The sequence below is a fragment of the Doryrhamphus excisus genome, linkage group LG5, assembly GCF_037039965.1.
Source record: "Doryrhamphus excisus strain RoL-2023G ecotype Guam linkage group LG5, RoL_Dexc_Guam_v1.1, whole genome shotgun sequence".
Lineage (NCBI taxonomy): Eukaryota > Metazoa > Chordata > Actinopteri > Syngnathiformes > Syngnathidae > Doryrhamphus > Doryrhamphus excisus.
In genome coordinates, this window is record NC_136361.1 from 20079035 (window position 1) to 20095021 (window position 15987).

A 15987-nucleotide genomic window follows, 5' to 3' on the forward strand; every position below is an offset into this window, starting at 1 on the left:
TATTATATTCTTACTTCATCAAACGTCAGTCCTTCTCTTTGTAGATAGGTATATCTACAAAGAGAATTACAAATGGTTGTGAGGTGCTCTAATTCTCAAGTCCAAATGTTTATCGTCAGTTGAACTTGCCTAAAGAAGGCAAGATGTTTCTTTTCCTTGACTACTCCGCACCCACAATTTTTCCACAATATCCAAAGTCGGGGCGACATTTAATGTTTAACTCAACTTCTCATATAAGTTCAACTCTGTATTACATATATTTGAAGTGGTAAACAAGAGAAAAGTACAGGTGCTGCAGGTCTTAATTATGTCTCGGAGGTACATGTTCAAACATGTATGGATCCGGTCAGAGAACATCCCAGTCGCTTCACTACTTACTGTTGGAATTACAAGAAATTTCCCATTTGGATTCTGTGGAGAAGGTTGTTTGATCTTTTGCATGTACTGTATGTAAGAGTTACTTGGCTGAGCAGGGGAGATGATGTGTGAGGCGCCATAATAGGAAACTCTGAGCCAGTAATGTTCACCTGTATGGATATTAACGTGACCCCTGGAGGCTAAGGTAGGAGGTGACATATTCTCCAGACAGATCCACTCCTGACCCGTTGGGAATTATCATGTGCGTTGGATGGAAGAGAGTTAATCAGTCAATGAGGTCATCATAAGTCCCGGGTCGCATAACCAAGTACACTAAACCAGGATCAATCAGAAACCGTAAATATAGACAAAAAAAATAAAATGCTTTAAATGATACTTGAATAAAGTCCTTGACTTTCGATAAACCTCTCTGCTCCCCTTTTGGTTTAGTATTCTTTTGAACTTCCCTCTTTCTCTGGTTGAGTCAGAAATTTCACGATGCATTAGAATAGCATCCCTCTGTGTGTGCTTTTATATTTCAGGAGACTCTCTGTGTGCAGCCAATCTCACTTTCTGATGCAGAAATTGGGCTCTACAGCTACAGAATATAAATTAGACTTAACAGTGAAAGTACAATAGATGAAATCCCCCAAAACAATGCACCGAAACACACGGCATGCATTGCTAACTAAGCTTATAATAACACACAAATGGAACATGATGCTGAGCTGTATCTGATTTACATACACTTCCTGATCATCTCCCGGATGCCGCAGTCTTCTACAGGTTCATCGCTGGGTGCACTTTAGAGAAATGGGGTCTTACTAAATCCACTGTAAAAGACCGACAATATTTACAGCAAGTTAAGTAAATAAGATAAAGATGGTGAACTTGCCCCTCGCTAAATGCATTAGACGTGAACTCTCTTATCAGAGTCTCAGCACACAGACTGCTAAAAGATGGGTTTCCTGTGCTGAAAAATGGTCTTTGTTACCCAATTAGTTTGCTGACGACCCTGTGGTGTAATATTACAGCTTTGACAGCTTCATACTCATCCATCTAATGAGGCTCTGCTAGACCACCGGGGAGTGCAATGGACAGTGTCCAGATCTTCTTTCCTATCTTCAATGCTAATTTTCTCTTTTTTGCAGGTTAAAAGACTTTGTTGTTAGGAGAACTGTTTGTCTCTTTGGTATAGGCCTTGTGCAAACTAGGCTTAGGATCTGAGGGCGAGGGCCATGCTAGAGGACAACAAAGACGTATCAAGGTGTACTAGCAGGGGTTCACCTGCGTGGTAAGGAAATTAACAGCAAAAGGCAAACACGTTACAATAATCTGATGGTTGACGGTCTTTCCACCTTTAAGGTATTCAAAATGTAAGTCATGTTATTATTGGAAACATCAGGAGCGATAACAGCTCAAAGGCTGTACCTGCAAACATCCAGGTGTGAAATAACCACCATACCTCCTTTAGCCTCACCTCAATTAATTCATCTGCCAAGAACACCCACACAAGCACAATGAGAACACGCAAACTCCACACAGCGACTCCTGAGGTGAACACCGCACCAGCATTCCGCCCACTATCGGGGACTTGCTAATGGAAACAATCAAGAATTATCTGCAGCATTTCTCAAGGAAGTTGTTTCAACATATCACAAGAAAAGCCATGACGGTGACAGATGGCAAGGCAGCTGGCACCGCTCAAACTTTTCTCTCGCTTTGCTTCTTCTTCCACCTGTGCCTTTGCTTCCGCGGAGGTCCGCTGTGTATTGAAATGTTGTATAAGCATTCATTTGGGAAGACTGAGTTCTAAGCATTGCTGGTGCTGCCTCTCGGACTAACATTTGGTAAAACCTGAAACTTTGTTGGGTTGTTTCAGCTATTAATCATTACATTACAGGAAAGTCTTGAGGTGATCACATGAGTTAGAGCAAGTGCAATGCTTCCTTCAGCCATCCAGTCACGAGCCAACAACGCACTCAACCCACTGTAAATGGCCGGAGGTGATATTATATACATATATATATAACATATAGTCAGCCATAATAGTCTAACTAAGGGTGTCATCTTTCATGTCCACTTCGCTAACAACACTAAATACATCACACAGCAAACTAACACTCTAAAACTAAGTGTACCTGGCAAATATACAAACATGTCTCAATATGATTAAAAAATCATATTTTTCCCACAAGGCATAGTGTTTGAGCGACGCATCCATTGGTGCATTGCAATGACGGTGGTGGACAGAGGCAGCATTGCACCGCCATCCACTGTTCCTATACTCCTTCAATAAAATGGTTTTCCAAACTAAATGTATTATAGGAAAACTTATTAATAAAATATATACTTAAAATATTGTTTTTTTTCATATTAAACCTTTACCTGTAGTCATCCCATAGCCTGCTAAGTGTGGTTTAACCAAAAAATAATACAGTAAAGGTGACTATAGGGGTGTTAATTTATGTCTACAAGGCTCTAATAGGTCATCAATAGGTTTTCATAAATTCACTTATTGTGGCCGGATGATGATTGGAGATCTTTTGAGTACTTGTTTTCTGGTCCGGTTTGGCCCGGCCTTGCATCGGTGTACAGCTTGTATTTGAGTATTATTTATATTGTGTAATTGCACATAATATTTGTCATTGAATTGTCTCTTACACTCTCTCATTATTACAATGACCATTGCAGCTAAATTTAATTAAAGAAAACTAAATTATAGGTTAATTAATTTCAATTAGTTGGGTCGTCTGTGCTAATAATTATAATATAACATGTGGTGTACGTATATCATCTACTCATTATTTGAGCTTACATGATTTTAAATATACAGGACGTCATGCCAATCTCGGTGATGTTTATTTCTATATCATTACAGTCAATTCTAAAGAAATCAGTATGTCTGTTCTTATCAGTAGCCGCCATATCAGTTTAGGTAGGTTGTGTTGTGATGGAAGGACAGCAAAATGTCAGGTTCACTTGTAGATCAGGTCAACCATGCATTATCGCTCAAACGGTGGAGCTCAGCCGTGGTCATAACAGCGCTGGCTAGCTGACTGAGTGCTTCACAGCTAATACACAGAGCTGTGGGGAGCAATGAGTTGCGGTCATGCACACAGCAACTGGCTCAGAAACTATAATAGTGATGATAAAAAAAAAGATCTAACTTCCTTGTGGCACATACTGCATCTCATATATAACATTCAGTGATACATTTATCTAGTGTACTATAGGTTGCTTTGATGATTATTTTATTGATATTATAGTATATTATATCAGTTATTTTATTTATATTATGCCAATTTTGCCACTGATACATATATGAACAGTGGTGAGCAAGGGGTGATGGAAAAGCATGCCAAATAATTAGCATTGTAACCATCTGAAGAGACCTCAGTCCTGATATTGGTTTAAGCCCAGGAAATAATTGATGCATGCAATAACGTTGGTTCTATGCCGGATTCGGGGCCGATTATTTCATTAGATGAAACCACCTTCCTGTTGCCAAAAATATGCGTGTGTGCACCACAGAAATTTAAATCCTGTTAAGCCTGATGATGTCTGATGTTTGGAAAAGCAGATGGAAGACAGTGTGACTGTTGCATGGAAAAATAAAATATGACCACTTTTAAAAACCGATTTAGTAACTCAGTATGTGGAATCAAACTATGGAATGGATTGAGTAAGACCCTCAAACAATGCACAACGATGAAACAATTGTATTTGCTAAATACAAGGATGAAGAGTCTTGAACCAGTCATGATGTGCTATACATATCACTATATCGACACTTAGTACTATGGTACCCATTATGTCATTGTATGGTCATATCACCTCGTACTTCGGTACTTAATAAAAAAAAAAAAAGGAAAAAAAACGTAAACTATATTAGGAAAGCAGGAAGTGAACAAATGTAACAGTTACTGATTGTAAAAGTACCAGATGGAGGGGTAGGATTTAATAAGCTTTGCTTCTTCCTACTCCTTTCGGACATGTGGAACTGTGAACTGATTATGTGATGCATTCAATTACCAATTACCATTACTTATATCAAACTAGTTTGTACCGCCACTTGTTCCATTGATGCAGCTTCATATTTTGTTTGTTTATGTGAACACAAGTGTACACGCATGGCGCCATACACTATGTGTATTTGTGTCATTTTACACTTATTCCAGTCCTATCCTGGGGTGCTTCCTTGCATATGTAATTGGATGTTAGTGTAAATAATTGCCCGAGCATGTGCCAGTGTGATGGTGGTGATGATTTGCGTCTCGGCTCATGTGTGTGTAGAAGGTATGTGTACTACACAGTATGTTTGTATGCATCTCTACGCGTGTGTGTGTGTGCATGTGTGTGAGAGAGAGAAAGAGAGAGAGAATCTGCCCCATCCATACTCGACTCTCAAGTCCCACTGATTCTCCTTTCCAGCCATGTTGAATCCTCTTTTCCTTATCAGGCGAGCCCAGGCCTGCATCAGGCTCTCCTTGCTATGACAGAGGCTACAACAATAGACCTGCGATACCGCTGCTTAGCGCTGCGTTTCGGAGGGGAAACCTGCCACGGGCGCAGATTAACTACAACACACACATGCACACAAAATAGATTGCAGCCACCAAAACAAAACATTTTTCAGAATGCCTCCTCTTGATTAATGAAGCAATGACAAGAAGAAAAATATAATTTCTGAAACAGAAAAATCCGCCGCCACTTGTTAAAGTTTAGGGGTAGCAACAATAAACATATTGGATGGAGAGGGTGGGCAAAAAAAGGTGCGAGATAAATGGCTTGAGTGATGGGCTGAATAATTTCTGGAGCATTTTTTGGTTACACGGGCCCACATTCCCACCCTTGTAGCGAATTGCACAATAACCACACTCCAACGGCTGACAGACCCCACATCTCTCTTTATACCAGGTGAAAATTAGGACAGTATCTTGACATTTTTGCTCTTTTGTAGTCGACAAGCTAAAGCTCTCTGTTCACAACACACACAAACACACACAAGCGCGTGCCTGCCTTCACATACATCACGTATCATATGACTCCCCTTCTTAATGTCTGAAAATAACCCCTCTTTTTAAAATGTGCTTGTTTACATCGATACTCAAAATGTGGATGTTATTGCTGGAAGAGTCAAATTCCTATATATTATTACCACATACACAAATTAGAAAACATAAGATAAGATACAAAGCCGCCAAGATCTTAACAATTAACCTTGTCTTATGCATTTAATTACTGAGCAATTTACTCTCAAATACCCTGAAAACACATCCGGACTAGAATTCTATAGACTCATTACAGTCACCTTGACTAAGCTCTTGTAATTACCATCGGTAAGGCATTGTACAAGAGGCAGCAACACCTCCATCAACACATTTACAACAGAGCTGGAAATCTGCCTCTCATTAATAGCTTGCCCCCAAATCAATTATTAACACGTACAACAGAAACCAGGCTAACAAGGGCCAGGCCTTTTACTTCAGGCAAATCGTGGGCCACCTTCTTCTCCCAGTCCGGTCCAGTCAGGTAATTATCACTTTTAAAGACACCTGCTACTCAATAGCTTCGACCCAGACTGTTCATTTAGCTCCCCGATTGCAGCCATTTATGTCTGAGTGTCACTATTAATTTGGGCTAATTTGGAGAGTGTGAGGAGCCGCGCAGAGGCGTTGTCGGCGGCGCCGTGAATGTGCTCGTTGCTCACCTGCAACGCAGCCGCGGCTGTAATTGCGGTCTAATGGTCTGATTGATCAGAGAGAGAAGTGAGGGATGAGATGGTGTTCTGGCAGCTCGATCAATCAGACCAAGAGGAAAGGAGTAGGAACGTGGATGGGGGGGGGGCAGCTGCAGGAACGCCAAGTCTTGTTTTAGTTTGTTTTATTTTCAGACATTTGGTTGCTTTGAGTTGCCGTGTTTATTTCTTCCCGAGTCAATACAAGAGAAACTACTTTGGTTGCAGTTTCAGCTTTCCAACATTCATTCATTCATTTTCTACCGCTTTTTCCTCACAAGGGTTGCGAGGGGTGCTGGAGCCTATCCCAGCTGTCTTCAGGCGAGAGGCGGGGTGCACCCTGGACTGGTGGCCAGCCAATCACAGGGTACATATAGACAAACAACCATTCACACTCACATTCATACCTATGGACAATTTGGAGTCGCCAATTAACCTAGCATGTTTTTGGAATGTGGGAGGAAACTGGAGTACCCGGAGAAAACCCACGCATGCACGGGAACGAGAACATGCAAACTCCACACAGAGATGGCCGAGGGTGGAATTGAACTTGGGTCTCATAGCTGTGTGGCCTGCGTGCCAACCACTAGACTACCGTGCAGCCTCTAAAAGCATTATTCATTCATTCATTCATTTTCTACCGCTTTTTCCTCACAAGGGTTGCGAGGGGTGCTGGAGCCTATCCCAGCTGTCTTCAGGCGAGAGGCGGGGTGCACCCTGGACTGGTGGCCAGCCAATCACAGGGCACATATAGACAAACAACCATTCACACTCACATTCATACCTATGGACAATTTGGAGTCGCTAATTAACCTAGCATGTTTTTGGAATGTGGGAGGAAACCGGAGTACCTGGAGAAAATCCACACATGCACGGGAACGAGAACATAGAGATGGCCGAGGGTGGAATTGAACCTGGGTCTCATAGCTGTGTGGCCTGCGTGCCAACCACTAGGGTACCGTGCAGCCTCTAAAAGTATTAGATTACCAAAATTCTTCCACAATTTTGCCCCTGGCAATTTTTTTTAATTTAATTTTTTTGCGGTGACATCGAGTTTAAAAAAGTGTTTGATGCTATTGAATGTTTTCAGCTCTTGACAGCAAAGTCAGTCTGGGACTCGATTTATTCCGCCATCTTTCTTCTGAGCCTGTGTTAAAATGCTCCAACATGTGTGTGTGTGTGTGTAGACCTTGGAGTACCCGGAGAACATGCAAACTCCACGCAGGGTGGAATTGAACTGTGGTCTCCTAGCTATGAGGTCAACACACTAACCACTCATCCGCCGTGCAGTCCGATAACCAACATATTTAAATAAATTCTAAATCAACAACACATATCAGTAGTTCAAACAGCAACCACAATAATGAAATACAGCATTGATAGGTTTCTGACACTGCCAATTCAAACTGAACATTAACTCCCTGAAGGCAGCGTTTCTGGTGCAGCTCTTCCATTGGCTCTCATGATCTTGTTAGTGCCAGTGAATGTGCTGTATCTTTGATAGACATTTATATCACCAAAAATCCCTTGTAACACAGGGCAATGTGGTTGAGCTAACAGGTCTGTAAAAGCAGGAAGTATCACGCCAAGCTGTGCCTCCGTGCTCTGCAGACCTGCGACAGACGACCCATCAGCTGTGAAATCTGCTTGCCTCCTTGATAAACACTAGAGATGTGACCCTATCTTTGTCCTGCAGATGACCAGATTTCCTGTTATGCTTTTTTTTTTTTTTTTTTCCTCCCCTGTGTTTTTTTTTCTTGATTTATATCTCCCTCTGTTCGCCACGCTGCTGTTTCATTCTCACTTTTCCAAGCTTCTTTTCAGGCCTGTCTGCACAAATGCATTCACCACTCTACCGCGTTCTTTCTCAGCATCATCCATCACTCTTGGTCAGCTACTGAGGCCTGTCATCCACCTGCAGCCAGCACATATTGGCTTCCACCCCACAGCACATGTAGCGACAGGCTAGCGCTAGCTCATGCGCCCATTTGCTTCCTCCAGATCACCCACCCCCGCTCATTTGTTCTCTCCTCTCTGCAAAGTTCTGTAGCGCTTCAACCAGATACCAGTCAAACCTAAATGTGTGCAATAGCAATTGTTTGCATTTAAGAACTGTATCAGACCGATACCTTGTATATACTACACAGTACTAGTTCAATTTCAAAAAAGTGTCTCCATTTCAGAGAGGGCGTAGAGATATCTCCCCGGTGGGTCATGAGTTTTGAACATGAGAGAGGTGTCACTCCTGCGTTTTAGCCAACCGTTTCCAGGTAATTCATTCACCACTGCGAAATCAAACATCTAAGAGGGTTAAAGGAGATTTAATAGTCTGTGGAGGTCACACCTCATAAGAATGACTGAGAGTGGCTCCTGGGTAAAGCTGGGACCAGTGAAGCAATGAGCTTTTATTTCTACCTCAAACGCTTTAGACTGCCTTATGACCCTGCTTTGGACCACCCTGACATGCATCACAATGAGCCAGCTTTAAAATAACCCCTTTTTTTTTTCTTGTGCCTCTAAAATCCTCACTCTGGTATCATAGTTTGCTCCTGTACACGTGTCATTGTTTGATGAATTGCACCAGGTGCTCGGGAGAAATGCTTCGGAAGAAGATGCAGCCGTTTGAAAAGCACATGCTCATTGGCCAGATTCATTAAATATTGAAATAATTCATTAGGAAATAAGAAATCTAGAATGGTACAGACTTGGACCCCTACAAAGCTATTACTAGGGGCTAAGAGTCTTGAACCAGTCATGATGTGCTATATATATCACTATATTGACACTTACTATGGTACCCATTATGTCATTGTATGGTCCTATCACCTCGTACTTCGGTACGTGACAAAAATAAAATTAAACATATATATATAATTATATATATAAATATATAATTGGCGACTCCAAATTGTCCATAGGTATGAATGTGAGTGTGAATGGTTGTTTGTCTATATGTGCCCTCTGATTGGCTGGTGACCAGTCCAGGGTGTGTCTCTTGCCCGAAGACAGCTGGGATAGGCTCCAGCACCCCCGTAATAAAAAATAAAAATAAAAATAAAAATAAAAATAAAAATAAAAATAAAAATAAAAATAAAAATAAAAATAAAAATAAAAATAAAAATAAAAATAAAAATAAAAATAAAAATAAAAATAAAAATAAAAATAAAAATAACTCTATTAGGAAAGCAGGAAGTGAACAAATGTAACAGTTACTGATTGTAAAAGTACCAGATGGAGGGGTAGGATTTAATAAGCTTTGCTTCTTCCTACTCCTTTTGGACATGTGGAACTGTGAACTGATTATGTGATGCATTCAATTGTAATCTGATGCATGTTCAAATTACCATTACCATTTTGGCTAAACACCCCATACTGGGAACGTTTACTAATCCACACCATACCATTTTGATCTGAACTACGTTAAGATGTGGCTCTCAAAATACTACAATTGATAGATAGTTCTAAAAAAAATGGATAAAAGCTTTGGAGGCTCACTGAGAGAAAAATGCAAGTTGTTCTGACCGAGCCTTTAATGAGACATACTGAGAAGCCGCTAACAGCCTGTATCCATATGAGAGATGGAACCTAGGAAAAGAGGAGGGCAAGAAGCAAAGCACTGAAAGGCCCCCATGAGAATAGACACACCAGAGATCCTTAAAGGCACGGCGCAGGAGCTTCTTCCTTTGCTTTTAATTGCAAGGAAGGTTTGGCATATTCTGTAACCCTCTGTAGCCAATTAAAGTGGATGACCAGCACTTGCTCACAAAATGATAGACTAGAATGAGGATCTGCTAGGTGGTGATGAATTCCTTAGAGTGCACTTAGTTAAGAACACATCACTCTTGCCAGGAGCAGGTATCAACAATTAACTGAAGCTTTTCGGTCAGTCAGTTGATGTATTTTTTTATTTTTATTTTTTAAAGTTTGTACAAATGAGAAAAATCTGTTTGGGTGGATGTGGGCCACAATGCATCTTCTAAACGCCTTATATTTGTATTTTGCGTCATTATGCTTGAAAATGCTATGTTTAAGCCAAAAAAATATATATTTTTACAAACTATAAGCCGTACTCAACCCCAAAATAGCATGATTTATTAATTAATATATTTTTAAATACGTGCAAAATTGGAAGCGTGATGCGGCGAGGGACGGCAGCACATGACTCCGGCTATTTAAAGCCACTGAATACTTCAAAATGATGACTTCCCCATAAATGGTTTAATAAAGTTGAGCTGGAGGAAAATAGGGGATTGAGCGGGTGGGACGTGGCGGCACTCGGAGAACTTGGCCTTATGTGTCTTTGCAAAAGGGAATGTGAGACTGGTTCCAGTTTTAATAGGGACTTGTTAATTAATCCTAATTCGCATAAGAATTGCGGATAATGGGCAAAATTCCCCCAAAAGTGCATTTTCCTTTAACCTGCCTTATTCTCATATGTGCAAAACGAGTAGAACACAAATACTATATGGGATTCACTCCCAATGACATTGGTTTAGAATTCATTCATTCATTCATTGGAGCCTATCCCAGCTGTCTTCGGGTGAGAGGCAAGAGTACACCCCGGACTGGTCACCAGCCAATCACAGCGCACATATAGACAAACAACCATTCATACCTATGGACAATTTGGAGTCGCCAATTAACCTAGCATGTTTTTGGAATCTGGAGTACCCGGAGAAAACCCATGCATGCACGGAAAGAACATGCAAACTCCACACTGAGATGGCCAAGGGTGGAATTGAACTCACGTATCCTTGCTGTGAGACCTGCGTGATAACCACTCGGTTACAATTGCTTTCGAAATGTTGACATTTTATGTCCATTGCCAGATTTTCCTTCATAACCCTACTGTCCTAATACTAATACTGTCCTACAGCTTAATAAGTAAAATCCATTTTCCAATATTTTTTTGAATTTGGTCACTTAAATAATCAATCAAATGCCGTAATCTCCTAAAAATGAATGTCATGTTACTCATGCTTGTCAATCAATGTTTGAAAATGTGATGTTTTGGGGTTAAAAAAAAAAAAAAACAGGATAGGAACATACCAGTGTGCTATTCTCGTTACCCATCTCAATCTTGCCTTCGAAAGGTCCCCATGTTGTTCCCACAGGCAGCTGCAGACGGCTATGGATGCGACGCTCGCCATCTTTAAGGAATGCATCCAGGTCTCCTGAAAACAAACATAGGCGGTTAACCACACTGCCGTTCCCCTTCAAATTACAAATAACATCATTTTTTCTCCTTAAATACACAATGGCATCATACCATTGCCCTATTGCGGTTCAAAATTCAAAGGTTGACATCTCAGCAAATGATGGCAGCCTCCATCTGATGGTGTTCCTCAGACACATCATTCACTAACATGACTTGAAAGGTGTCTTCTGTTAAGATAATCGCTGTGAGACATTGCAGACAGCCTGCTGGCTGGAGGAAGGACTATTCTTGTAATTCCAGTAAGGAAGAACCCCTTGTTAGTGCTGTACAGCACTCATTAATTAACAGTGAAACCGGATAGCACTGTTAGTACTACCCACACTCACCTCCCTGACACCCACAGCTATCTTATCTTGTAGATTGAGTGTACATTTTAGGGAGGGTTAGAGTTGTTTAATCAAACTGTTATGCTGAACAAGGCAGGCTGTTGCATAAGTGTGATACGAAGGGTGATGACCCTCTGTCGGGGTGCATATTTGTGTTGTACAGCAAAATGTAGTTGACAATCCATTGATATTAATTGACAGGAATGGCTAGCTCAAACTCTTAACCTTCGATAATTCCATACGAACAAACATTCATGGTTAATTCCAAAACCTAACTAAAATGTACTATACTCAAAGAGCTCAACTAATGAATGCGGAGTTCTATTTCCTGATCATGTCATTGTTGGTGTGGCCCCTTGTTGCTAGGCAGAGTTTATTTTGTTATATCAAAACCGAAATATATTCATTCATTCATTCATTTTCTACCGCTTTTCCTCACGAGGGTCACGAGGGGTGCTGGAGCCTATCCCAGCTGTCTTCGGCCGAGAGGCGGGGTACACCCTGGACTGGTGGCCAGCCAATCACAGGGCACATATAGACAAACAACCATTCACACTCACATTCATACCTATGGACAATTTGGAGTCGCTAATTAACCTAGCATGTTTTTGGAATGTAGGAGGAAACCCACGCATGCACGGGGAGAACATGCAAACTCCACACAGAGATGGCCGAGGATGGAATTGAACCCTGGTCTCCTAGCTGTGAGGTCTGCACGCTAACCACTCAACCGCCGTGCCGCCCTAAACCGAAATATAGGCCAACAAAATGATGACATACAGTACGGCAGTCATGCCCACTCTTGTTTGAATCTCGAATCTCATCTTTCTTGTGGTCGGCTCCATATTTATATAGCCATAGAAAACAATATCCGGCATGCCTTGAAATATCAGTCAAATTTGTCTAAAATGGCCGATACTGAAGAGTTTGGCTTGGATTGAATGTTCAGATGTGATCCAATTCAAAGTTACCCTTTTGTGCTCCCCGGCATGCTTGAAAATGGTGTATATTAATAGGTATGTATGCATAGCTATTTCGAGAAATACATGTGTAGCTCATCCTTTTTCTCTCCCTGTCCATGCTGCGGCTGCAGCTCATTATGGGGAAATAATTAAACACTGGTGCACAGCTGGTCGTCATCACTGAGAGCAACAGCCACTGTTTGATGCATTCTGTTTGTCCTCAGATAAGACCCACGGCCTTTAACCACTTGGATGCAAGTTGCTGTTTAGCACCGCTTGACACGCAGCTCAACCAACCCCTACCAGCCATTCTTTTTCTTCTTTTCCATTCCTTTGCCCTTTTCTGTCTTTTTTTTTTTTTTTTTTTTGGGTGGCTTGGAGCAGGTAGTGAACAGTGTAGATGCAAGCGATGAAGGTTGAGGGGTGGGGGGTAAGGGGGCAATGTGTGTGGTTTGTGGTCCACCGTGTTTGGGTTCCAGTTGTGTGCATCACACAACAAATGTTGCCTGAGGACCTCGGTGCACAGATGGCTAGTCGCAGATGTTGCAGGTACTCATGGACCCCACAAAAAAAAATGGATGAATAATGAGTTGACTTCACAAACTGTATTTTGCATGTTCACTTTAACAGGTTTTGAATTGAATAGAATTTATTCATGTATTTTCTAATTGTGCCGTCTGTGAGTATATACCTATACAATGCCAATGTGTTATTATTACGAGGTATTCTCACAGTCATAATTAGCTTCCTTTGAAGCCACACAAGTGAAGCGATCTCATTACTGACTAGAGTTTACCAACCTTGTGTTTGCACCACTTTTTTGTCATCCAATTTTCAAAAGCCAAACATGTGGCCAAACTAAAATATACAATAAGGAGGCCGTACTCCCTCCTCTGCATCCCAAACCAACACCTCCCTACCACCTTCACCCTCTACGCCTCACCCACCCCCCACATCCACACACCCACCAGCCCTCCCTCGATAAGATCATCATCTGTCGCTAGACTCTAGGGTCTGTTCCTGCACTCCACAGATACTTGGCAGACCAATGAATGTCCCTTTGTGTGGCGAGATCCTCCTCAGATAGCACCCAAGATGCTCCATGCTGGCATCTGCTTGTTTTTTGGGTGCAGTTGTGTCCATTTTCTGTTGTTGTGGAGAAGAATAGGATGCCTCTTCTCTCTCTTCAGTGCCATATGACGGAATACAAATAAGTTTCTTGGTGGCAGAGTGCCAGTCTGGTATGGTTTGAAGAATAAATGGGCATAGACTATTCATGTGTCCTTGAAAGATATGGACTCCCATTTTATCCACCATCTTGTTATCTCTTGGAAAAAACTGGCTGTTCATGTATGCTTTTCTGTTCTATTATTTGACTTTATTTGCTGGTAATTCAAAATGACATTTTTTTTATTGCACACAATATGCAGCAGTGATTTTTTTCGCACTTATTTTTTAGCCTAGAGAGATGTCTTGTAATAAATTTAAATTGCTTAATCAAATTGCTGATGCGGAATCTAGATTTTTGGAGGGAAAACTGTTTGTCACAGTGCAGAGCTAACTGCAAAACACTGTGGAAAAAACAGGTTTATATGTACGTATGTACATTTCATATGGAGTCATCCCTCGCCACTTTGCGCATCCAATTTCGTAGTTTCAGTCCATCATGTTTTTTCTAAACTATATTAAATCATAAAATATGTTTCGTTGTTGACTACGGTCAATAATTGGTGTAGAAAATTGCACAGTAAAACCAATGTTACAGATTTTTTGCCTAAATTTATTAAATATAAGAAGATGCATTTCAAGATATTGTGAATTTTGTGGCGTTCACTCAGATAGTGGAAAGGGCAAAATTTATAGCAACACACAAAAACACGAGTCTTGAATGAATTATTTACTCCTATTATGACTATATTGGGTAATACAAGTACAGAGGTGACTATGGGGTGTTAGTTCATGTCGACAGGGCTCTAATAATGTTAACGACCATATTTAGAAAGTCGGAAACAGGTAAACTATAAAAATATTAAAAATGAGGAATCCTACTTTGACCAAATTCCCTTATTGTAAGGTCTGGAACAAATTAACCGTTAATAAACGAGGCATTACTATAGTGACGTCATCATCGGAAAGAGATAGAGAATGACCCAAATGAGGTTAGTTTTCTCCTGTAAACGAGGTGGCTGTGCATATTTAGCCATATGTTGTATTTTCACGAGACATAACTTACACACTACAAAGTCCTTAAAGGGGACTTAGTATGCTTTTTCCACTTTTCTGAACTATAAATGTAGTTAGAATGTCGTATTCAAGTATTAAATGATACCAAATGAGGCTTGCACATTTGTAAATAAACCCTGAGAGAAGTTTTGGATGGCTCTGAACGCTCGGTTTCAAAAGGCGTGGTATAACTTCCTCTTTGTGATGTCACAGAGGGGTGGACTTCCTTATATGGGCATGGCTGTAAGCCAGATAAACTCTGCAATCCCCCAAGATCTGCTGCTCTGGTGTTTACTTAGTAGCAATGCCTCGAAAGGGAACTGAAAAATGTGTTATATAGTATATGAAAGATAATCCCATCTGATAAATAATTAAAGCTAATAAATGGCTGCTCCTCAAAGTTTAATAACCTGTGTGGAGATGTTCTTGCATTCCGCTCATCTCACCTGATAGGAAGTGTCGTAGAACCAGCAAATGGTCTATAAATTAATGGACCACGGGAGGCATACGGAGTGAAATGGAATGAAGTGTATCGGTTCAACAGGAGGTGCCACATCTTCATAGCAAATATGTGATATGAAATTTTACAGCTGAAGGAGAAATGTCACAGAGCTTTGATAAGAGAGCGATGAACTCCCCCCCCCCCCCAACCCAAACTGCTATTATCAGGTCTCAGTGAGCAAAATGCAACATTTATAACCCACAGCTCACACTATCTCAGGCACTTGTTTTAAAACACTGAAGACCCCCCTCCTCCGTCCCCAGCCACCACACACTACGCCTCATCTTCTTTGTCCTCTTCTTCCTCACTACCCACCTCTATCATCCCCGAACTGCCTACAGGGTGCTGGCCCAAGAACCTTCAAAGAGTAGGAAAAAGATGCTGAGTGTGTTTCCAGGACTGGATTGGCAGACTGGAGTGGTGTTCCCCTTATTAAGGAGGAGGACCGGAGGGTGTGTTCCCAATATCATGGCATCACAGTCCTCAGCCTTCCTGCTAAGGTCTATTCAGGGCTTCCGGAGAGTACGATCTGCTGCATAGTTGAATCTCGGCTTTAGGAGGAGCAGTGGGGTTTTTGTCCCGGTCGTGGAACTCTGGACAAATTCTACACTAGTCCTTGATGGTGCATGGGCGTATGTACAACAATTTGGAGAGGTATT

At 41.3% G+C, this 15987-nt stretch overlaps 1 protein-coding gene across 4 annotated transcripts in view; it reads right to left on the bottom strand.

Moving 5' to 3' along the window:
- The window catches only part of zfpm2a (zinc finger protein, FOG family member 2a), a 122362-nt gene that overhangs the window by 55147 nt on the left and 51228 nt on the right, over window positions 1–15987 (bottom strand). For all 4 annotated transcript variants that reach the window (XM_058054016.2, XM_058054013.2, XM_058054015.2 and 1 more), the window contains one exon: window positions 11147–11271. In XM_058054016.2, coding sequence (XP_057909999.2) covers window positions 11147–11271 — 125 coding nt within the window. The remainder of the gene's footprint in view (window positions 1–11146; window positions 11272–15987) is intronic.